Source organism: Rattus norvegicus, chromosome 10 (assembly GCF_021556685.1).
Source record: "Rattus norvegicus strain SHRSP/BbbUtx chromosome 10, alternate assembly SHRSP_T2T, whole genome shotgun sequence".
Lineage (NCBI taxonomy): Eukaryota > Metazoa > Chordata > Mammalia > Rodentia > Muridae > Rattus > Rattus norvegicus.
This window is the reverse complement of record NC_141543.1, coordinates 63716118-63741782: the sequence shown is the minus strand read 5'-3', so window position 1 is coordinate 63741782 and position 25665 is coordinate 63716118. Positions and strand designations below refer to the sequence as shown.

At 47.5% G+C, this 25665-nt stretch overlaps 1 protein-coding gene across 1 annotated transcript; it reads right to left on the bottom strand.

The window, feature by feature from the left end:
- Positions 1–922: 922 nt before the first annotated feature.
- On the bottom strand, positions 923–25246 carry Shpk (sedoheptulokinase). The gene is given in 7 exon segments (NM_001033682.1): positions 923–2655; positions 7426–7626; positions 9850–10025; positions 10777–10929; positions 11454–11637; positions 20898–21039; positions 25056–25246. Coding segments are annotated over 7 exon segments (1419 nt in total). The 5' UTR covers positions 25218–25246; the 3' UTR covers positions 923–2254.
- Between the last annotated feature and the right edge of the window lie 419 nt (positions 25247–25665).

The window sequence follows — 25665 nt, the reverse complement described above, 5'->3', positions numbered from 1 at the left end:
CCTCGGGGTAGAGCAGATACATGGCCTGAAAAGGCTACAGAGTTCTAGTGACATGCTGGCCCCATGGCTTAAAGAATACCCATCCAGATCTTCTTCATCATCATCATCATCATCATCATCACCGTCATCATCATCATCCTATTACATTTACTTATCTGGGGCAGGACGTGCATGTGTCACTGCACAGGTGTGGAGGTCAGAGGACAATGTGGACCCTGGAGATATGACTCAAGCCATTGGCCTTGGTAGCAAGTCTGCTCACCCACTGAGCCATCTCAGCAACTCAAGATCTTAATCCTTATTTACACTTTATCCATAGCTCTCTTGAACATGCAAAGCCAGCTGCACCTTAGGGAGCTAAGAGGCTCCAGAACACTGCCTCTTCAACTGACAAGGTTACCAAGGTTTCCTCCTCTCTCATAAGTCTTCCCCAAGGCCTGCAACGTGACTGTCCCAACTCATCTGTCCAAAGGAAACCTTGTGTAAGATGTGTATCCTTGCCCTGGGGAACCCAGGCAAGGGTTGTTTGTCAGTCAGTCTGTCTGTCTGTTTTGAAACAGGATCGAGAGTCTTCCACTAGCAGCCTTCAAATGAAGACATAGAACTCAGCTACTCCTGCACCATGCCTGTCTGGATGCTGCTATGTTCCTGCCTTGGTGATAATGGACTGAACCTCTGAACCTGTAAGCCAGCCCCAATTAAATGTTGTCCTTTATAAGAGAAGAAAGAAAGAACAGGATCAATGCAGCTCTGGCTCTCCTGGAGCTCACTATGCAGACCTGGAACTCATGGATTCAGCTGCTTGTGCCCCCCAAGTGCTCACATTAAAAGCATGTGCTACCCATGAGGGCCCCTGTGGCCACCTCAGTCTTGTCAGCTTCCCCCAAACAGAGGGGTGTGTGTTCATCAAAGGGACAAACTCTGGAAAAAAAATGAAATTTATTCAGATAGCCAGCAGTGGGAGGTAAATTCATCAAAGGGGTTACCACAATAATATTCCTTATAAAATGACTCTTACAAAGAGACAACATGGTTTCTCCCCAAAAGTCACAGGTGCCTCCGAGCCTTGGGTACTTTAGGAGTCTAGGAGTAGACACAGTGATGGTGACCCTCTCCTCGGAGGTACTGTAATGTGGAAAGACTGGTGGTTCTCTGACCCTAGATGCATGCCCATCTGAACAGGACATTTCTGCTGGGCCAGAACCACCAGAGGCCAGCAAGATCTTCACCATGGAGAAAGGGGTGGGACCTGTGGGTTAAGGGTTCTCTCATGAAACTGGTCACCTCTTGTAGCAGGGGTTAGGGAGACAGGTGGCCATACATAGTCATAGAAAGGGGCTAGGGTGCCTTGCTGCCATCTTGAAAACAGTCTGTCAGACGGTGTTGGTCACAGTGCTCTGTGGTCCCTTTAGCTGTTCGTGCCACCTGCCTTCCCTTCTCTGGGACGTGCCTTTAAGCCGGTTGTGTTGAGAGGACTCGGGGTAACCATGGTGCAGCACGTTTCCTGAAGCACACAGCAAGGCAAGCACACAGACCTTGGCTTCCTCCTCCAATGCGTGTTGCTTCATGTCTTCGATCTCTCTCTGACTGGAGAACATGCTATAGCTGGTCCCTTCAACTGACAGGGCTATCAAGCTGACTGGTTAGATGAGGTTCCCAGCATTCCTTTAGACAAGGAACTTGCTGAACTAAGTAAGGATCCTTCTATTTCCCAAGACTAGGAGAGGAGACTCCAGCCACCTGCTACAACAGGGCAGGGAGGATTTTTCCAGTAATGCATTTGACACAAAACTGGACCAGTCCAAACGCTGGGCATAAACCAGGTCTTCTTTGCTTAGCTGGAGCCATGGCTGCATAAGTCATCTTTCTTTTCCTTCTGTCTATGACTGAATCACAGCCGAGCCTAGTGACCAGGAAGCTGTTTGTTTCTTTCTTCCTCTCCCTCATCCCATTTTCTTCCCTCCCTTGCTCTCCTCCCCCCACATCTGCAATTGCAATCAGCTCTCGGAAGATCCTATTCTTGGAAGGCACTAGCTTGGGGTCTGGTTAGAGCTTCCTGGCTGTATGATTACCATATGCCCTGAAGGGAAGATCTTTATCAGTCTAGATAGCACCTCAAGATCAAGTATAATTTACAGTCTGCCCACAGAACCATCCCAGAAAAGGACAACCCAGAGATCATGATGACATTGTCAATTAGGTAAGATTCCCAGCATTTCCTTAAGGCAACGAGCTTGAAGAACTAAGGCTCCTTCTAGCTGATGTCTCTCCGGAGCATGACCAAAGCTGCCCCGAAGGCTGCATCTACATCCTGCCCAAAGCACACTGGGAAAGGAAATGCCCTCTGGACCTCCTGCTTCAGGACCTCATTCCTGGACAATGCACTTCCACTCCCCACCACCCGTTCCACACCCCACTCTTGGAGCTGTTGAAAAGGAAGCATGGAGTGCAGGTTCTGAACAATGCCTCTGCATAGGGCCCGGGTCACATGGCCCAGGGAAAGGTCAGAGGAGGAGATTCTAGTCACAGAGGCCAGCTGGTCTGGCAGGTGCCTCTCCCCCAGCACTGTTGGGGTGATGGTGAGATGGGTATCTTTCTGCTGTGCAGCCGCCTGGATCATGCGTGAATAGACAGTGGATTCTTCAACCTCCAGACCTGTCAGAAACGAGAGGTCTGTGTGAGAACACGCAACCCCTGGTGGGAGGCAGAGACTGGTTTAGAGTCCCTAGGCGAAGGGACAGGTCCGTCTGCTGCTGCTCCTCACACTGTGGCTGGACGCTTCATGGATCAGAGATTCACAGTCTGGCTAGCTAGACTCGGCTGTAGATCCCAGCCATTTGTCTCTCTGTGACCACATCTAGACTTCTGGAAGATTGTTGAGAGTTCTAACACTAAACTGAGCATCATAACTATAGCACGGATATGGGGTCCTAAGGGACAAATTAAACATCCATTAACAAGCATCACTGGAACTGCTATTTGAGTCATCAGTGGAATCTCTACAATCCATAGACCCCACACTTGCTGTATGGGTGCAGCCTAAGCCATTCTCATCATGTGCATGAGATACCTGGGGACCAGGAAGAAGTGTTGTGTTTGTTATCTTCAGCTGATTGATATCAAACCAATGTCCCAGCCAAGTTTTAATCCCCCATCCTATGTAATCTCTGCATTCTAAAAAAATACAGTTACCTGGGTATGGTGTAACCCCAGCACTCAGAAAGCTGAGGCAGAAAGATCACAAGTTAGGAGCCAACCTGGTCTATATAGTGAGACCCTCATCTCAAATAGGAATTAAAAGTAAAATACTAATGAAAGGGTTTGTTTGCTTTGCTTTGCTTCAGTATACTTTCTAACCAGATTCACTTTGGAGGCTGTGGCATGGCTTGGTGTAGAGAGCTCCTAACTAACATGGTTAGAGCCCTGGCTTCAATATCAAACACCATGGAAAGGAAACATGATTCTGATCTCTAACTTTCAATTAGCTAAGGGAGAGCAAACCCAACTTTGATTCGAGAAAACGTTATCCATACTAGGGGTTCTTTGCTAAGTGTAGTTCATCACAATAGCCTGAGTTACTCTGAAGGAACTGTGGGGCCTAGTCATAGACCCTCTGTTGGAACCAGTCTAGGCTACAGATTCTGAAATGCAATCAGGTTGGCGAACCACCAGCCCAAGGCTGTAGATGCTTCCAAAATTTGACTATAAAATATGAGTATAGCTTTGGATTCAGGGAAGCTGGAGCAGACCATAATATTCTGTGTGTATGAAAAGCTACCAGTGGCAGGGCATTGCTGGTCCCAACTAGAGCAATGCAGATGCGAAGTCACCAGAATCACTGAAGGGCATCTGTATAACGCCACGCTGAGGCCTACCCCACCCCCCCAGGCTAAGTCAGCATCTCTGAGCATGGGGAGGTCAATACTAAGTCTTCGAGGGGCTTTGTATATATGTATAAACGTGTGTGTTGTATGTACTTATTCAAATGTGTGCATGCATACATGCATATGTATATGTGCATGTAGAGGCCAAAAGTTGACATCAGGTATCTTCCTTGATCACCCTCCACATTATTTGTCTTTTGAGACATGGTCTCTCACTAAAACTGGAGCTCACTCGTCTTTGGCTAGGCTGACTGGCCAGTGAGCTCTATGCATACCCCATGTACTTAAGCTTTCCCAGAGTCCAGCTTTTTTGATGCTAGCATTCCAAACTCAGGTCCTTGTGCTTTACTTTACAAATTAAGGTATCTTCCAAGCCCTCGGTGGGATTTTAAAACTCCACAATTAAAGCTCGGAGTGTGACCTGCTAGTACAACATTTGCCTAGCATTTGTGGGAACCAGTAACCTAGAGAGCCACAGTGAGTCACATCGTCAGAGCCTCCAGCGTATAAATTCAATTACGTGCACTCAGGGGTTGGAAACAGAAAAACAATTTCAGTACTGTAGGGAATGAGTCCCAGTCTGGTCCCCTAAGAATGTCACTAAAATGTCAGCTATTTCTTTCCCTGCGTGTTTTAGGTGCTGGGGATCAAACCCAGGCCCTGGCACAGTAACCTTGCAGTCCACCACCAAGCTACATCCCCAGTCCCAAGTTTCTTCCTCTCCCCTTCCCCTTCATCTTTCCCCTCTTCTTCCCACCTGCTCTGAAACAAGGTCTTGTTCTGCAGCCTTGACTGGCCTGGAATATATACCAACCAGGCTATATGGACCAGGTTGGCCTCAAACTCATAAAAATCCACCTGCCTCAGCTTAAAGGCATGTACATCTGGCTTCCAACTTTCTTTTCTAAATGAGAAAATCAGGAGAAAAAAGCAAAGAGGAAATATCACAGAGTAAGAGGGTTTTGACCCACACTGAGAGGAACAACAGTACAGTGTGAAAACTAGGTTTTCACTGGAGCCCAGAACCTGCCATCTGTGAGTCTATAAGGGAAGATGCTAAGGGGGAAAACCCAGGTCCTTCCCCCAGCCCCCTAGGGATTCAAGCCTGGGAGAGCTAAGCTGCTTCTGAAGGCAGGACAGTCTGCCAGAGCTACAGCCAAAATCTATGGACACTTCTGAACCTAAGTAGCCGGTGAAGCCAGGCGGGCTCTGTTTTGAGGTCTTCCCATCAGAAAATTCTTCTTGGCCCACATTTGAGGAATATATAAAATTCTGCCCCTGGCCCTGGCTCCAGGTGGCTGCTCTTCCAAGGAACCTGGGTTCAAGTCCCAGCGTCCACATGGTAGTTCACAACTGTACCCAGTCCCCGGGAATATGACGCCCTCTTCTGGCCTCTCAGGTACTGCATGTATGTGACACACATGCAGTCAAGAACATCCACACACATAAAAAAATAAAGGAGAGGGGTTGGGGATTTAGCTCAGTGGTAGAGCGCTTGCCTAGGAAGCGCAAGGCCCTGGGTTCGGTCCCCAGCTCCGAAAAAAAGAACCAAAAAAAAATAAATAAATAAAGGAGAAAAAATTTAATCTATTTCCCATATCAAACGAAACTGGAGTGTCCAAAAAGTACACAGAGAAACTAAGGATTTGGGGTGTCTATCTGTCAAGACTAGACTTGAGGGGAAATGGTGGGTCTGTCTCTTTATCTATAAATTCTTCAACTATAGTTAGGTTTTCTTTTTTTTTAAGATTTTATTTATGTTACTCATATGAGTACACTGTCACTCCCTTCAGACACACCAGAAGAGGGCATCTGACCCCCATTACAGATGGTTGTGAGCCACCATGTGGTTGCTGGGACCTAAACTCAGGACCTCTGGAAGAGCAGTCAGAGCTCTTAACCACTGAGCCATCTCTCCAGCCCTAGTTAGATTTTCTTAAAACTCCATTCTTGGGCTAGGCTGAAAGTATCTGCCTAGCATGTATAAGGAGCTGGGTTAATCCCCTACACAGAAAAACTTTTTTGAAAAGTCATGTTCTTTAGAATGCACAGCATATAAATGTATAAGGCTAAGTCCTCGGGGGAACTGCTCAGCCAAAGGAGAGGAATGTACATCACAGTAGAATTTGAGAAAAGGGTAAATTACATAAACGTACTAATTTTCAAAGCATTGTGAATGTGAAAGGTCTTACAGAGAGAAACATGGAACAGTGGCAGAACGCGGTCCAAGAATGGGGTGGTGGGCGGGGGGAATCTGAGTGCCCTCAGAAAGCGCCAAGCAAACAAGCCCAGAGAACCATGGAACTGTCCCTGGAATGTGCTTGTGTGCCCCTCCCAGCTGTTGTGCATATGGGTGGTTGTTTTAGGTCACTCATTACGACCAGCTATTGGTATTTGTGTATCTGCCTCTACAGAACATGCTTTTGCCCCGTTCAGCTTGCCTTAGTGACTGCACAGTTCACTCAAGTGACTCTTCTTAACCCTTCCAGTATAAATTGTCTGATGCTCTGAAAAAAGTAGGCAATTGCATGAGATTTTAATCTACCTCACTTTCAGAATCTGTTCCCCCAGGTTCACACCACCAATTAGAGCCATAAACAGAATAGTTCTATCTCTTTTACAGAGCCCCCTGCTGACAGCTCAGAACAGTTGGTAGACCCAATCCAGTTACAGCAGTATCTGAATATAGGGTTTGCCTGGAGGGTCTGAGGACTGGCTGTGCAACTCAAAACCTTTTCCTGGTTCTTCCTACAGAGAAGCACTAAGACGATTCCAGCCAAGGAGGTAGAATTTACCCCAAGATCTGCCAATCCTGGCCTGCCGACTTGTGTGCCCAGTCAGTAGAAGCCTCCCAAATGCCTTCTGCCTGTGCCTCACCTTTTTCCCATATTTCATGTTTCCTAAGCTATCTGACTTGACAGGTTCTGGTGATCACATACCTGATGGCCACTATTTCCCTAAACCTGGATGGCTGGTCAGAAATGTCTACCTTCAGAGCTTACAGGACAGACCTCTGGTACGTGTGCCACTGTACACAGAGAGAGGAGGAAAACCTGATAGATTCTCTCCAGGAATAAAAGAAGACAGAAGGAAGGGCTTCATAATTCCCAGGGGCCTTCCAAGAAATCAAGACGGGAAGCGCCAACCAGAAGCAAGTGCTATTAGGACTTTATGATGCTGTCAAATGTCAGTGGTCTTTTTCCCTCTTGGGTTTCTGGTCATGCCATTCAGCTATTTGTAATCATCAGAAAGAAGACCTTAAATGAAAGGAACCAGAAGACCTAGACTCTCTAGCAGAGAGAACGACTGTGGGGCTGGGGGTAGCTGGAAAATAATTCACAGTCAGGGTCAGGGGAAAGGTCGAAATAATCCACAGTCAAGGTCAGGGGAAAAATGCCCGACCACCTGCCTCAAAAAAGGGAGCGGTGTATAGGCAGGAACACGCAGGGACTCAGTAGGTGGGAGACTGGGTCTGGACAGTACACATCAACTGACAAGGGCAACGAGTACAGAACACACCACTCTGCGGGCTAGACCTTACCTAGGTCTGTCATCCACTGAACAAGCATGTGGACAAACGTGGCCAGCACATTGCCTCCGTTGAGTGACGCTGCCACGCCTAGGTAGGTCCTGTCGAAGTAAGGGAAGAAGGCGACTGGGGCTGCAGGATCCGGAGTCTGCGGTGGCTGGAACCCCACGGGCATGGAGGCTGCCAGCTGGACCGAGGTGCTGATGTTGAGAACTGCACAAAGACAGCGGAGCTCAGCCCTGCAGGGCTAACTCGGGGTCACATAGCAAAACATCACAACAGAGTGAGAGAGGGGGACAAAGTGCGGTTCTGTTCAAAACACGTGTGTTCTTGAATAGCATTTCTTTTAAGAGGTGTAGACGATTATTCCCCACCGACTGTGAGCTGGACTTATGTCTAATAAACAAAGTACAGCAGGAACATTACTTCCAGAATTAGCAGGTTTGGAGACCAAACTGCTGTCAGTGTCCAATTTCCTCATCTGCTGGGGAATCAGAAACTACAAAAGCAAAAGCAGCTCAAAAGGCAATAAAGAAGCTTCGTGCTGTGCCACAACAAACCCTCCAGCAAGGCTATGATAAGCGGGAAGCAGCACATGGCCTACCTGCCTGTCAGCCAGGTGCCAGGGATGGGACCCCACCAACGCTGCCCATGGACCCAGAGAATACAACCACCCCCCGGGGGAAGGGGACTTGCTATGACTATAAAGTCCTCCTCCAAACTCATGGTGGTATTCAGTTCCATTATGAGGTTAAGAAGAGCAACCCGCAGGAACTTTCCAAGTTGGATCAGGTGGCTCACTGGTAACTGGATTTGTGGGTTATGGCAAGACCAGCTTTATTGGAAAAGCTAGCTAACATCAGCTAGTTTTCTGTCTCTCTATATGATGTCCTTTGTCATACCATGATCCAGCAAGAAGACTAGATATGAACTCTGGAGGCACAAGCTGCTCTTCCAGAAGATGAGGGTTTTTAGAGGAAGATGAAGTGGGTTCCTGTAACTAAGACATGGAGGATTCTGGGCTGTGGTGTGGAAGAGAGGATATAGAAACTCGCATGCTGTCTCCTATACAATGCCCTCCACATACATCTCTTCACTTGTACCCTTCACTATATCCTTTATAATAAACCAGTCAATATATCTCTCTAAGTGTGCAGAGGGAGTAGGGAATCTCAGCTTACAGACAGTTGTTCAGGAGCACAGAGCAAACAGCCGTATGCTGACGTATGAATGGGATGGGGCAGGTGACCTTCTCTTGACCTAAGCTCTCAACCCGTGGGATCTGAAGCTATCCTTACATGGAAGGTATCAGAGTTGAACTGAACGAGAGGACATCCAGCTGGTGTCTGCTGCTGCCTAGTTCATTGTTTGCAGTGAGTGGGGAAATCCGAAGTATCCAGTGTCAGAAGTGACCTGAGTCATGACCCTACAATAGGCAAAAGTTGTCCTTTCCCCGTCTAGGAACAGCCTTTACCACTAACCAATTTTAGAATATTTCCACCACTCAAATGGGAGAATGTACCCTATGGACAGTCACACACCATGTCCTCTAATGACCAACCATCCTTCTCTCTCCATGGATGTGCCATGGCATTATGACACTGACTATGCATGGATACATGGCTTTGTGCCTGTTTTCACTCTTCGAATTGTAGAATTCAATACGTGGCTTCCTTTTAATCGAATAGATAACTGTGTAGATAGACCAGTTTCACACCATTCAGGCCAATTCTACTTAGGGCTGTAGTGAACAATACTGGCATGAACTAAGGGGTTGGAGGGTGTTTGTGTGGATGTGTGTTTCTAGTTCTCTCGCTGTGTCTCTAGGACTGGAATCATCAGGTCTTTCAGTAACTCCATGAGTCAACTTGTTAGAACCCATAGACTGGTTTCCAAAAGGCCTACAGCACTTTACAACCCCACTAGCATGTTCTTAGGTTTTCATAGATTCTTGAAAAGAAACCAAATGGTGATCATATCCTGACAGGAAGGGTTCTGCATGCAGTGGTGCATCTGATGTAACGTTCATTGACAAGCACACAATAACAACAGTGCTAGCCCCCTCCTTTTGCCTCACCCTTCATTCTAACAACAGAACCCAGGGCCTCGTGCATGCTGGGCAGGTACTCTGCCTCTGAGCCATGGTCCCAGCTAATCTCTATTTTCTTGGTCATGAGAATACTGAAAGAAAGAGGGCCTTCTCCCACTCCTAGCCCTAGCAGGGGTAAAGCCCAGGAGGTCAATGCAAGGGGACAGAACTCTGAGGCCTGTCACCTTCCCAAGGAGATTCCCCTGCAGGGATGAGGGTGTTTCCGCCTTCTCAGCACCTTAGGATGCTGAGCCTGTGGCTACACTGTGGGCCGAAGACCCTGGGTCAGAGCTCGTACTGAGGAAACACCAGCCTGAGTCTAAGGAGGGAACGAAAGCCAAACTTACCTGCATCAGTCCTTTGGCCCATGCAGGAATAGACAGAGGCTTGTAAGTCACCCAGGGCTACGCCCACCTCCGTCCCTGCTGGGATTTCAAACCACGTGTGAGAAGTTCTGCCTGCCAAGCTGCCTGGCTCTGCAATGTCGGGGAGAAGGTGGGTAGGAAAACCTGCCATTTGCAGTCTGCAAAACAAAAGTGAGCCCTGGAGTTCACATGGTGTTTGTCGTGTGGCTTTTACTGCCTCCTGGAAACTCAGTGCTCCAGCTTACACACAGCAGAAGGGACGACAAAATGCAGTGTCATCATGACATGTCTCAGCCGTTTTTAAAGTCATGGGTTTGAGTTTTGCAGATAGTGAACAAAAAGTTGAGCTCCACCATGAAGTGGGGTTGGGGGACCACCAGTGGGGGACAAGAGCAGCCATCAGAAAAGGTAGAGATAAATAGAAGAGGATGGAGTAGGTTAGAGATGAGCCAGGCTTCCAGGGTATTCCAATACCTGTGTTTAGAGGGGACACAAACTCTCTGCAAAGGGGACACCAGGGCCCCAGTCCCACTAGGTCAGTAAGCACATTCCAAACCATATCAGGCCCAGCAGCCGTATGGATGCCTGATACATCCACTGCTCAGGGTTAGTGAAGACTGCATGGAACGCACCAGAAAGGCCTTTACCTCAACTACCACCTGCTTTCAGCTGTATCTCAGGGCTCAAATTGGAGGCCCTGAAGGAAGGGGGCTCACAGGGCCCTGGAGTTCTGCTCCTGCAAAGGCAAAGTTTCTGTAGAAAGAACTTGAAAGACATCCCCTCCTACAGACTTGCTCTGTGCCCACTCACACTTTAAAACACGACAGCCAGGGAAAGCTCCAAGCCCCCACTGAAGCTCTCCCTCCAGACTAGCCCTCCGTCTGGATCCACCCACGTGGCCATACTCACATGTCCGAGTTCCAGCTCTGGCTCTGGGTGTTAAAATAGCCCCAGCTAGCAGCGTTCTGGTCAGACATCAGGGGTCTTGGCAAGCCACACAGCATAGCAACCACATAGTCTTGAATGGTGCCAGCCACGTCATAGGACTTCAGAAACTCCGGGCTGTTTGTCACATCAAAAACAGTTCAGTACAATCTAATGGGATATGGAAGCACATGTTGTGGCTTAGCTGAGAGGAGAGGGCACTAGACATGGCACAGCTGGGGCACAGCCACAACCCCACACACTGAGACTCGATACTCTGAGTCCCCGGGAAAGGCTGTCCCAGCCACTGTAGATAAAGCTGTCCCAAGTCATCCCCAGGGGGTACTTGGGGAAGAAGTGATAGGCCTTGTCCCCTGTAGCCCTGACTCCACTATGAACTCAACTTGGCAAGTCACTTGCCCTCTGTCTCTCCCTCCCTCTCCCTCCCCATCCCCTATTCTGGTTAGAAGCAGATAACCAATGGTGATCCTCCGCAAATGGAAACATTCCAGATCAAATCTGAGCCTTGAGACCCCACCTTGCACCAGGCCACACTCATGGCACAGAGCAGTACGTAGAGAGATGCTGACTGGCTACAGATGCAACCTCTGCCCTTTCTCAGCCCAGAAATCACATGCAGGTTCAAAAAACCGTTGTCATACCTGTTTTTCAAAAGCCAGAAGATGGTTGCACAGCCGAATCCTGTGGCCACGCTGAGATGGGATGCTGGCTTGGGCAGAGAAGCCAGGAAACCACTGTTACAACGGTTATCCTGCCATGTGACCAAATGGCTCACGGCTCTGGGTTCAAATACAGGGGCAGACCCTCTCTCTGTCCATTCACAGCCTGCAAGAAAGGAGATAACAAAAATGGAGAAACGGTACTGAGTGGGTATAGGCACATCCTTGAACCTTCTCTGCCTGTGAGTTTATAGCACAGACATTCCCCACTCGGTGACAGCTTCATTCAAACATGGTTCTGATATCAGAGTGGCTGAGGGACACTGTGTAAGTCACTCACTCCTTCCATGAACCAAGACACACACACTCACACTCTCTCTCTCTCTCTCTCTCTCTCTCTCTCTCTCTCTTTCTCTCTCTCTCTCCTTCTCTCTCCTCTCCTCCTCCTCCTCCTCATCTTCTTCTTCTTCCTCCCTCCCTCTCCCCCCCATTCTTCTTGTGTGGAGGTGGGACCCGGGGTGGAGTGGGTGGATAGGTAGGGAAGAGTTAAGTTGGATTTTTTGGTTGGATTTTTTGGGGGTGAGGGGTGCTTGTTTGTTTGGTTTTTGTTTTCATTTTTTCAAGACAGGATTTCTCTGTAGCCCTGTCAGTCCTGGAACTCACTCTATAGACCAGATTAGCCTTGAGATCCACGTTAGCCTTGAACTCAGAGACCCACCTGCCTGTGTTTCACAAGTACTGGGATTAAAAGCATAGCCAGACTACTTTCTGCTTTGGTTTGGTTTATTACATTCATTTCTAACACTGTACCCATCCACCCTCATAAGAGAAGATGTTTAGCAAACTCTCGAAGTCCCCTGCTCTTCGTGTCCTTCCAACCTCATGACAAAAGGATTGATACCAGATTGACCACCAAGAAGTTTTCTCTTTTCTTTTGTTCTGAGCCAACTCTGGATGGCACCCAGGGCCTGTTGAACTAAGCACATGCTCTACTGCTGAGCCGCATTCTGAAGTCCAAGGTCACTGGTTTAAGAGGCTTGGCCATGTTTACTCCACCTATCTCTTCTAACATCCTATGGAATTCCCTGTGCTCTGACTTAGATACTTTATCCAAAACTGCCTGCAGCACAGGTCTGTCTGCATCTGCAGGTCTCCGTGCCTCAGAATGCTCTTCATGCTCTTGAAGTTGAATGGCAGTTTGGTCCATTGGAACAGTCTAACTTCAAAGTTCCCTTCCTTCAATGTTTAAAAACAGTTGTGGTAGATTCCCACAATTCCTTTGCTCTACCTCCTGTTAAGTGGCAGTGTCTAAATATTCCCCTAGTTATACGCTTACCTGGTGACCTATTTGACCAATAAAGTATGGAGGACATCATCATTGGGAACAACCAAGGTTAGGTTATAAGAAGTATTGTGGCTAAGGCTGAGGAGATGGCTCAGTGGGTAAGATCACTGACTGTGCAAGCAAAAACCCTTGAGTTCAAATCCACAACACCAGGTTAACACTAGACATGGCTTTCATCACAGCATTAGAGAACAGATGCTGGTAAGTCACTGGGGCTCACTTGCTAGCTAGCCCAGTGAAAAGGGTGAGCTCCAGGTTCAGTGAGAGACCTTATCTCAAAAAGTAATGTGAAGGGCCAGTGAGCTGGCTCAGTGGATACAGGGCCCTGGCAGGCCACCAAGCTTGAGGACCTGGGTTCCATCCCTGCATCATATGGAGATAGGAGACAACAAACTCCCACAGCGTCCACCACACGTGCAAACACACACACATACAAACACAAAGGGTTGTAGCCCCCACCTCTCAGAGAAACCAGCCTCTAGGTACAAAGTCCAACTACCCTGCAGCCGCTGTGCTAGAAAGTACAGAAGCCCCAGCGGACATCTAGCAGACACTCCCAGGGGGTGGCCTTGCAGCCTTCCTCATCAAGGTACCAGGCAGGCACTGAGTAAGGCCACCTGGACCCATCCTGACAAGTCTTCCCCCCAGATAAATACCAGCAAGTATCCTCCTTCATCACCACACAAGAATCGGTCAGCTGATGCCAAAGCATCATGAGCTGGGACTAAGGGAGACTATCTGCAAGTCACTGCAGTTGGGGATAATTTGTGATGCAGCAACGGTGTAATCTCACTGTTGCTTTCCAGAGAGTACTGCTGTAGCAAAAGTCTAGTGGTCATCTGCTCCTTTTCCTTTTGTGTGGGATCTGACCTGGGGCTTTGTGATCTTTTAAATTTCCCGTCTTTGAAGTCCTTAAAAGTTCACTGGAACAGAACTGTCTGTGGGGTTTGGTACACATTTCTTACACCCTGGGGTACTCCATCTTCTCTTTGTCAATTAGGAGAAGTTTTCCTTCACTATTTCCTCCTCTCCACTTCTTCATCTTTCTTTCTGGGACTCATACTATTCAGATGTGAGTACTTGAACAGATGGACAGACAGACAGCTAGATGAAAGAAGATAGATAGTAGACAGATAATAGATAGATGTATAGATAGACCATGGGCAAAGATGAAGAGATAGATAATAGTTAAGTGAAGAGAGATAGATGATAGATGGAAAATAGACAACAAATAGATCACAGACAGATAAATCACAGATAGATACATGCATACATGATAGACAGATAGATATATGACTAATCAATCAACAAATGACAGATAATACATGGTAGATGGGTAGGTATGTAGGTAGGTAGCTGATTGATAGATATTTGTCCTTTCAATCTTCCTTCTGACAGGCCTTCAGTTTTGGGTTTTTTTTTTTTTTTTTTGGTTCTTTTTTTTGGAGCTGGGGACCGAACCCAGGGCCTTGCGCTTCCTAGGCAAGTGCTCTACCACTGAGCTAAATCCCCAACCCCAGGCCTTCAGTTTTTATAATTATTGTCACATGTACTTATTTGTGTGTGTGAACTCATGTGTGCACATGCATCTGCATATCTGCATGCTATATGGACTGTGGAGATCATAGAACAACTTGCAAAGTTGGTTTCCCCTTTTCGGTGTATGTAGATTCTGGGGATCAAACTCAGGTTGTCAGGCTTGGCAGCATATGCCTATAACCACTGAGCCACCTCACCCAGGTCCATGACAGATCTCTTTGTTCTAAAGCCTCGCCCATTCTATTATTAACTCCGTGTATTACACTCTCTGTTTCAACTACTATGCTTTTCACAACTAATTTTCCTGCTTCTTTTTCTTTAATTTTGCATTTTCAAGACAAAGTTTCCTTTTTGTAGTCCTGGTTGTCCTAGAACAAGCTCTGTAGATCAGGTTGACCTGGAACTCACAGAGCTCCACCTGCCTCTCAAGTACTGAGATTAAAGGTGTGCACCACCACTACCCAGCCCTGGTTTGTTTTTTTTTTTTTTATATGTTCCTTTGTGGTGTCTTGTTGATATATCTCCGGTTAATACTATTTAGTATATGTGCTGGCTAGTTTATGTCAACTTGATCCAAACTGTAGTCGTTGGAGAGGAGCGAATTTAACTGAGAAAATGCTTTAATAAGATCAGGCTATAGGCAAGCCTGTAGGACATTTTCTTGGTTAGTGATTGATGGGGGAGGGCCCAGCCTGTTGTGGATGAAGCCACTCCTGGGTTTCATCTTTTTTATAGATAAGAAAGCAGGCTGAGCAAACCATGAGGAGCAAGCCAGTGAGCAGCACCCCTCCATGGTCTGTGCATCCGCTCCTGCCTCCTGGTTCCTGTCCTGTTTGAGCTCCTGTCCTGGCTTCCTTTGATGATTAATTGTGAGGAGGAAGTGTAAGCCAGATAAACTCTTTCCTCCCCAAACTGCTTTGGCTGTGGTGCTTCACCACAACAATGGTAACCCTCACCTAGTGTATCAAATTACATCTCGTAGACTGGGTCTCACTGTTACCCAGGCTGGTCTCTATCACACCATCTTCCTGCCTGATCCTCTTGAGTTCTAGGATTGCAGGCATACACTGCTTGTATGGAGCAAATTTTAAATTTTTACTGTGACCTTTTCTAAGAGTTCTGTCTTATACAATCAAATTGACCCAGTACAGTATTTTCCTTGAGAAAAACTGTTTTTCACGTGTCTGTTATCCTGGCGTGTTAGCTAAGCAACCTGGCTACTCTGTCCAGGAGCATCTGTGGGCCAGGGCTCGCCCTGTACAGAGGAAGGATCCACAGGCGATCTATGCCTGCCCCACAAATCATCTCCTCACACCAGGGCTTCCTATCTGGCTTCCGAGAACAAATGATGGTAAATGAATCCTTAGATAATATCAGCAGCTCTGGAGCTGGCTGGGGACAACTTCTTTTCTCTAAAGCCTTTGTTTATCCCTGAAGACACTGTGCTCCTATGGGACTATGGTAGGCTGGGGAAGCCAGAATTCCCCTCTGGGCTGACTGTCTCGTATCCAGCCCAAACCACCAGACAAACACACAATAGCTCAAATGAGACCACATCACTCCAGGGTGTGTCACAGTGTTCTTCCATTTTGTGGGGGTTCTTGTCCCCCCTCTTATGATGGGGGCGGGGGTGCTGGAGAGACATCTCAGCAGTTAAGAGCGCTGGCTGCTCTTCCAGAGGTCCTGAGTTGATGGCCCACAACTATCTATAAAAGGATCTGATGCCCTCTCTTCTGGCCTACAGACGTACATGCAGACAGAGCACTGACATGCATAAAACACATAAATAAATAAATCTTTTTAAAAAAATAGCTTGGGACACACACATGTTGTAGATCGAGGAAACAACGACAGCAAAGACTCTGAAGGCAACTAGTCATCTGTTTGTCAGTATTCCTGACGTGCATGCAGCCCAGCAAAGGGAGGTGACGGGTAAAAGCTGGGACAGCCGAGACCTACAAAATCTGCCTGGTGTTATGTGCCGCTGGGAGGCAGGACAGGGCAGGATAGGAATAAGCAGTTCCTCCACTGATAGTCTTCCCTCAGCTGCACTGCTACCTGAATCTAAGTGAGGGCTTCCGACCACAGTCTTGCAGCTTTAGCTCCATCCCTTCATCTGTCTCCAAAACTCTTTCGACCCCATTTTTACATTGTTTGAATGGTAACTTTACTATAAAACAAAAATAGAATGCTTATAATGTGCCACAGACTGACATGCTTCAAAAATAGTAATCTTTTTACTCTATATGGTTGCTAATTTGTTTTAACTTGTGTGGATGTCTGTGCACCACGTACATGCAGTACCTGTGGATGTCAGAAGAGGACACCAGATTCCACGGGGACTGGGATTACAGATACTGTGAGCAGCTATATGGGTGCTAAGAATTGATTATGTGATTGTTATCCCCATATGAGAAAAAAAATGAAGCAGGATGCTTTAAAAATTTTCCCAGCTTCACAGACCTAATAACCAGTATGGTAGAATCTAATGTAAATCTAAGAAGCCTGTTCCCAGAATCTGACCCAGTGGGTCCCCCCTCTCCCCATCCTTCCTTTCTTCTTCCTCCCCTTTGGTAAAGAGCTGTCCTATGTTGAAGCTTTTAATGAAATAATAATAATAATAATAATAATAATAATAATAATAATAATAAATAAACATATTCTTAATTTTTAAAAAATCTTCAAATATTACAAGCAGGGCAAAGGTCCTCCTTGCCCATCCCCCACTCGGTCACAACCCCCGTCTCATGAACGTGTTCTTGCTGGATGACTTCCTATTGTTGACACTCACGCACAGGTTTTGTTCTGTGTAGTTGGCCTGGGTATTTGTCTAATCAATAACACCCTGCTGTGTCTATTGCTCTCCAGTAGCATGCTTTGCACTCTCTGTGTGTCAGTATGCTTGAATGTGCCTTATTCTAGTATGTCATCCCACAGCATGGGCCAGACTTCGGGTATGTAATGAGTCCCCACAGGTAAAGGTCATGTTTTCGCCATAGTAAACAAAGATGCAGTGAAGGGTGGTGACAATGCCTCCTCCAGTACGTCTCCGGGACCGGTTCCAAGGATTGCATAGCCGCCTCCAAGGAGCACAATGTCCCAGGCATAGCAGGACCTTTTTTGAAACAGGCCAAGCTGCCCTCCAAAACAGTTCTGCTAATTTACACCAATTAAATACAAGCATCGACATTTATAATAAACCAGTTTCCCGCCCCTTCGACAACTCTTGATATTCCCAGGCTTTCTGGTTTCTGTCAGTCCACTGGGTGTAAAATGATGTCTCATGGCTGTTGGCATCTGCATTCTCTTTCTTGCAGATGACATAGAGCACTGTCTCCTCAGTATTTCTCTTCCAGGCACCCTTGTTGGTCGGGACCTGTAGTGGCCATTCCTGGTTGTCAACCTGACTGTATCTGGAATGAACTATAATCCAGAATTGGAAGGCTCCCCTTTGATCCTGATCTTGAGGCTGGGAGATACAAAGTTCTGACCTGGATCTTGGTATGGAGATCTTGAGGCAAAGTGGCTATGAATCCCAGGAGCTTAAGGCAAAGAGATCTCTGAGTTCAAGGTCACCTGGGACAAAGCAAGTCCCGGACCCAGGCGTGGTGGTACACACCTTTAATCTGGGACACACCTTCTGTTGGAGACTTACATAAAGACATTGGAAAAAGGAAGGGTCTCTCTTTCTCTCTTTTTTTGCCTGCCTGCCTGCCTGCCTGCCTGCCTGCCTGCCTGCCTGCCTGCCTGCCTGCCTGCCTGCCTGCCTCTGGGACGAAGCCACTGCTAGATCGCTGGGGAGTTGAACTACAGACTGTAAGTCATCAACCAATTCTCTTACTGTATAGAGACCACACATAAGTTCTGTGACTCTAGAGAACCCTGACTAAGACAGGACCCTTGCTTGGTCCATCTGACTTTTCTTTGCTGGTTGTCTGTCCTTCACTGACTCTGCATTAGCAGATGTTTCCGTCCCACCTGTACCTTGCCTTTTAGCTGTGTTTTATGGTCCCTCTTTCTCTCCCTCTTTTACTGAGCCTGAAAGCAGACTATGAAAACAGGCCTAACCACAGGCCTTGCAGAAATGCTCATCGCTCTCAGTCGATGCCTGTGTCCTCGCTAAAGCACTTAGGCCTCAGCAGGCGCCTGACCATGCTGGCTGTGTTGTGGAAGGTATGGGTTTCTACACTCAAATACTCTGTCTCCCAGGAGGGCAGCACAGGGCCTGCATGTGGTAGGTACTAAAACCAACCTGAATTATGGCCACCATTAAAAATGGCACAACTTGATCCCAAAGCTGGCTTTGCTGGACTCCATCAACAGGAATGAAGCAGTAAATACGCTTCCTCCTTCCCAGAAGCACAAGCAAAACAAGAAGGCAGTAGGCCGGCTCCGTGAAATTTTAAGCAGCACTTCCAGTGATGTGGCTGATGGTTTGTGTGGTTGGTACAGAGTCCAGGAGACAGGGGAGAGGAAGGCAGAGGTGACCAGACCACAATCATCAGATCTCTGCTCTCCCCTTTAGGAAGGGTTTTAATATTAAAAGGACATTTATCCTTGTTAATGAAGAATCAGAGTATTGGAAAAGCTTTTACAACCTAGACTCCCTAGACAAGCAGCTAGCTTGTCTGCAAGGACCTGACAGTCAGCAGACAGGGGAGGGAGGGGCTTCCTAAGATCCCCAGCCCTGTGGAGGGGACAAGGCTCAGAGGGCACATCACTAGACAAGGTGAGTCACCACTCACATAACCCAGGGAACCTGAGTTGCTGACCCCCAGACAGAAAGGAATGAATCCAGTATCCCAGCCTTGTAACCACCTCACCCATCAACCCAAGTAGCCACTTCTCTGCGTGAAGAATCTGCGCTTAGCCAGGTGCAGTGCCGTGTGTCTTTGGGGAGTGCAAAGACTCCATTTCAATAAATAAATAACCATTTGCACAAAAAATGGGTGCTATTTCTGAAGCTGAACGATAGTTTTGTAATATAATACTACCTTTCTGGTTTATAGCTATATGATATTTTCTATCATTTATGCCATTTATATTATTTTCTATCATTATGCCAAGCAACTCAGGGAGTTGATGAGTTGCTGTAAAGTGTATCCCTCCAGTGGACATCTAGTTGGGGAGCCCTCCCTTCCCTAAACCATTACTCTCCTGTGGTTCTGGTCTTTGAACGCTCAGTGTCAGAAACGGGACAGACCTGGATTGCTGCTGTGTGGCCAGGAGCATGTTATTTTAACCTCTCTGAACTTCCTTCTCCCCATCTGCACAGTGTTGACAGCATCATAAAGCTGTTGAGAAAGACAGGTGAGGTCATGCAGGGAACATCTGTAGCCTGACACCTGTATCTGAGGTATTCATTGTTGTCTAGATGTGTCCTAGCACAGTGTCCTCCTGAAGTGACACAGAATAGGTCACCACCTCTGCACTGCCACAGACTTCCCTTGGATGACAGATGAGGGGATGCTTTGCAGGTACATACTTAGAGGCCTTTGGGTCCCAGCCCCAGGATCAAATAACAAGAAAATAATAATCATGATGATAATAATAATGTTTTGCCTGTTAAAGGGATAGCAACTAGAATTATGTAAAATTATGTAAAGATTAGAAACTATACTCAGCTGGGCTGGTGGCACAGACTTGTAATTCCAGCACTTAGGAGGTTGAGAAAGGAAGATTTTTTTTTTTTTTTGCAGCCTGCCTGAGCAATTGTGAGTTCAAGGCCAACCTAGGCTATTTATCAAGGCACTATCTCAAAATAAAAAAGCAAGAAAGGGAACTGAGACATAGTTTAGTGATAAGAGTACTTGCCTAGCACATGTGAGGCCCCAGGGTTGGATCCCTAGAAACCACAAAAGCTTTTCAAGTACCACCCTGGGTAGTTGGAAGAAGAGGAAGGAGGATCAGGAGTTCAAGACTAGTGTTAGCTACATAATGAGTTCAAAGCCAGCCTGAGCTATATGGGACCAAATTCTAAAAAAAAAAAAAAATACCCAGGGCTAACAAGATGGCTTAGGATGGCTTAGCAGCTCAATAAGACTTGCTAGACAAGTCTTACCACCTGAGTTCCATCCCTAGACCTATAGAAGAGAACACACACACACACACACACACACACACACACACCACATGAGCATAATAAATTCAATTTTATATACTTTTTTAAACAGTCCAACCCAGTTTCCCTCTGGCATCTTGTCTAGTTACAGCTCGTCCTGTGGCCCCTGACACAATAAAAAGAAAGCTATGGGAAATCCTCTCTGCTAAATCCTGAGGAAAATTCAAACTCACTTTCTCCTCTGGCTGTCCACAAGTAGAGCACATGGATACAGAAGTGGACAGTTGGAGTCTTCATTACACATTTGAGCCAGACAAAATGGACACAAAGCACAGGTGACAGCATATGATATGTGGTTCTGAGGAGCAAGGCACTATGCCCATGCCAGGACGACCTGACCCTGGTCCAAGAGCCCTCCGCAGCCCTGTTCTTGGTCTGTTAAGTGACCGCAGCATGAGATCATTACCCACACCCAGCATACCTTGGCCTGTTTTCCAAAATAGGATGCCATGCATCTGTCCTGACACTCCGATGGCCCCGACTCTCTGGAGCTGCCTCGGGGGAAGGGCATCAAGGCATTCATTTAGAGCTTGGATGATTCTAGTCACATCCTGCTCCCGCCCCTAAAAACAGAACAGGACAGGGTGGGCATGGGCAGACAAACAGATGGACCAAGGAGGGAAGGCCTCCAGGGATCTCTTAAGAGAGAAGAATCATTCCCCAAGGGTCACCACCAAAATATAGACCTGAAGAGTCTGGCTGGCTCCGACTGGGCTAGTCTGAGACTATCCAACAAAGGCCCATTCCCCAACCTCAGGAAGGAAGCACAGTATTGGACAGTTCAGCTGATATATCAGGCTCTGCTGAGAAAAGCCTATTCCACCGTTGATGATCGGTAGGAAAAATAAAGAGAGGGTCTCCAAACAAAGAACGTGGAAGGGTGGGGCTGGAGACAGAGGCAAGCGTCTGGCAGACGAAATCCCCCTCCCTCCTCTCCATTCCTGGTGGGCTAGAATGAATGACTGCACACAGATTCAATAGGAGGGAAAGCAAATAAATTTATTAACAAGCAAGAGGACAAAAATAAGTAATTAAATCATAGCATGGAAAGAATCAGAAGCCACGAGGACCCACTGAAGTTTATATCACCACTCTTTTATAAGAGGAAGGAAGGAAGAATAGGGAATATGGAGAGTTTACAAAGTTCTGCATAAGGGAGGAGCAGAAATTAGCTGGCAAGATGAGTCTCCTCAGAACCCAAAGGATGGAGATTAAGCACTGAGGAAGAGAAGTTTCTGCGTGAGGGCTACGTTCCTCAGTCTTCCTGACTGAGCCTGAGGGTGAGATTTGAAGTGTGAGGGAAGGCAGGTCTAATGCCCTTGTAAGTTGGTCTTGTAAGGGACAAGGAGGGAAGTGGGATAAGACATCTGGCCCCATTGCCCAGGCTGCTTCTGAACTCCTGTTCCAGTGACCCTCTATCAGCCTCGGTCTCCCAAGGAGCTGATATCCAGCTTGCAGCTTGGTCTTGACACAAATAAGAGAAACGGAGAAGTCCATGTGGTTGGGTGAGGAGAGACTAGACTAAGACCTTTAATGTCCCCTATATCAATATTCTCAGCATAGCAGAAGATGCCACACTGGGGGATCTCACCCTCCTGGAACAAACTGAAGCTTGGTCAAGATAGCTCTTAGCCTAACAAGTCAACACAAAGGAAGAGTGAAGGAGGAGGATAAGGACAGGTGAGCTAGTGGGCTGCATAGAGAGCATATGCTGAGAAGGCAGCCCCAGACCATAACAAGAAGCCTGTCACTGTGGCAGCCAACATACGCAACAGTGAGAGACACAGAGGAGGTCCACAGCCGTGTGTGATCTCCACAGAGGAAGAAAGACAGGGAGAGGAGAGGTGAAAGAAGTAAGCTGAGGGGGCATTTGCTGAGGACACAGTCCAGTGTGGCAGCCGTTAACCATATGTGTCCGGTCTGCACTGAAATGCTTCATATGTGTAAGTTACATCTGAGGGCTGAGAAGATGGAGGTCAGTCATGTGCTTGCCTAAAACAAGCGTGGGGTTTAATCCCTGGAACCTCTGTTTTAAATAGTCTGGTACTGTGCTGTATACTTTGTAATACTAGCACTGGGGAGGCAGAAACATGCACATCCCTGGGGCTCCAGAGCCACAGCCAACCTGTTTGTTAAGCTCCAGGCCAGCAAGGGATACTTGGCGGGGGGGGGGGGGGGCCCGTCGTGAATAAAGCCTGAGGACAAAGGAACACAGTGCAAGGCTGGCCTCTGGCCTCCGCATGTATACACATACTCGTGAGCATCTAAGTGCACACATTCTAGTTCAAAGTTAATATGAATAATGCACAATATCTCACTAGCACATCTCTACTGTTGAATGTTAAAATGATATTTCATATACATTAAGTAAAATACATAATGAAAATTCACTTTACCCCAGCACTCAGAAGGCAGAAGCAGGTAGATAGCAAGTTCCCAGCCAGCCAGGTCTACATAGTGGAACTCTGTCTCTAAATAAATAAATAAGCAAATTTTAAATTAATCTTACCCACTCCTTTTACTTCTTTTAAAACAGCTACTCAAAAACTGAAAATTACACGTGTGGCCCACATTTGTGAGTTGCATTTTTGTTAGACAGTGGTAATTTAAAAGTCCCCAAATGGCCATCAGATGGCGCACCATCTCTGGACAGAGGCACCTCTGTTTAAAGTGGGTCGGGGTGAGTGAGTTGTGTGGGTGGAGAGCACGGAGGAGGAAAATGAGCCAGCTGGAAGTAAAGACAAGGAGGCTGTCTGTGTTCAGCAGTTCATTTTAGGGTTGAAACGCTGGCCCAGGGGCAGCCCTAGGACAATGGGCACACCCATACTCTAACAGGAAAGCCATTGTTGCTGTTCTTTCTTAGTTGAAAACATCAGTGGGTCCATACCCAGACCAAGCCCTAGAACTTCAGACCCAAAGAGTGCTCAGCAGCTCCTTCAAAGCCACCCATCCCTGTACCCTACAGCTGAGGAGCCTGAGCCAGAGACAAGCAACTAAGTCTGTCTCCCTCCAAAACCTTGTATTTTAGTGCATGGGGTGGAACGCACCTGTAATCTCAGCTAAGTCAGGGAGATCGGAGTTTGAGGCCAGCAAGACCCTATCTCATAACAGAAAGACAACAGAGACAGACAGACAGACAGACAGACAGACAGACAGACAGAGACATCAATTTCACGAGAAAAGGGCAGTGCCTGAACCCACTGTACTATAATCCTGGCCCAGCTCCACGCTTCCCTAGGATCAGGGCCAACTTTCTCCATGTCGTAACTCATGAAGTCAAAGAGTCATTTTAAAATGCCCCGAGGCCCCAACCAAATTAAAAGTGAAGGCCTCTGGGAAAGTTCCCCCAATCTTTATCTTCTACAACATGCCCCAGCAAGATGGATTCTGAACCAGAGAACTGAAGACAGACCCTTGGCAAGAGTGTTAGAGACACGAAGCTCAAGTGCGGGGTACTGCCCTCAATCCAAGTTTCTGGCTGGAGGAAGCCTTAGCGGCCACCTAGTTCAGATCAGGGTTCAAGTTGAGCCCGAGAAAAAAGTGAGAGTTTACAACTCTCACGTTGACATTAATATCTTTAAATTCACTGGCTATGAACTAACCCTTTCAGGAAACTAACAGGAGTGGAATCTGAGGCCATTCTGAGCCTACTTCTATCATCTTCCAACAGAGTCCACTGTCTCTTAATTCATTGGGTTTTAAAGATATGTTTGTGTGTATACTATAGTGTGTGCATATGTATGTATATGTGCATATGTGTATATATGTGCATGTGTGTACATATTTATAGTGTATATGTATGTGTATGTGTATACATGTGACAGGTAGGGGGCAGCTCTTCAGAAGTCAGTTCTTTGCCTCCATGGTGGGTTCTGAAGATAGAATTTCTCACTCAGCAATTGCTATTACTGCTGGACCATCCTGTGGACCCCTGGATGTGTATTTTTCTATCTTCTAGTTTTCAAAAGCAAGTGGTTGTGGTATATAATCATCAGTCTGATTCTTTTTAAAAATTTAATCAGCATATCTCAGTGTCTTACCACCTGCTCTGACAATTTTCTTCCAGAGGCTCTCGGCTGGGGCTGGAATTCTTTGAGTAACCAGGTGAAATTATCAGTTCGCTTGCACTTCTGTGGGATGAGGTAAACCTAATTCTACATCTGATCACCAGAGCACAACCTGCCTCAGAGGGGGAGAGGAGGGGAGTGATGCCTGAACCAGAGGGCACAGGGCAGATGTGAGCCGTGCGCAGCAAGCGTGATAGCCAGGCCTGTGGTTATCACTCTGAATGCAAGTCCTCCCAGTTCAAAGTACAAAATGTGATGGGCAGAGAGTAGAGGGATCCAGCGCCATGGGCAAGTCACCCAGAGAAGTTTGAGAGTAGAAAGATCGGTGCCAGCACTTTGGAAAGCTCTAACGGCTTAGCCAGAGCTGCAGCCGGCTTTTGAGGCCCTGGAGGGAAGGGCAGCAGGCGGGAGTCAGACAGGCTGGGCAGTCAGGGGTATTTCTTCGCGGAAAGGTGTTGCCCAAGATGCCCCCAGGGTCGTCCGGGGGTAGCGGTTCCAGGCCGCTGCCTCACCTGGGGTCCGGCAGCCGCGCTCTCGGTCTCTGCCCCCGCAGCCCGGGCGCAGCTCGCCAGCACCACGAACCCGGATGGGTGGCCGGGTGCAGCCTCCAAGAGGGCGGCCTTTACGGACGTGGTGCCCAAGTCGATACCGAGAGTGACGGGTCGCGAAGTCATGGCAGCGGTGACAGCACAACTCAGGCGGCTTGAACCGCAGGCTAAGGAACTACACCCCCGGAGGGCAGCGAGGGGACGGGGCGTCCCTGCCAATCTTTTAACAGCTCCTATTGGTCGAGGAAAGCAGACTCATACATGCTCCTCGCAGCGGCCTCCAGTGATAGGTGGAGAGGACAGAAGGCGGGACCTTATGGTCAGAAGTTCCGGGACAGTGCCTGGCGTCCCAGGGTGTTCACCAAGGAGCACAGGGTTTCAGAAATATAACAGAGACTTCGAGAGCCCTGCCTCCCCTACAAGAGACTAGATCTCCCCTCACATCCGAGCCCCTGTCCTTGCCAAGGTGCCAAAGCTCTTCCGCCCTTCCACCTTTCCCACAACCCTATCAAGTGTTAGCTGCCGATGATTCTTGAAAACTACAACTTCCAGAGCTCCTTGCACGGGGCTCTCA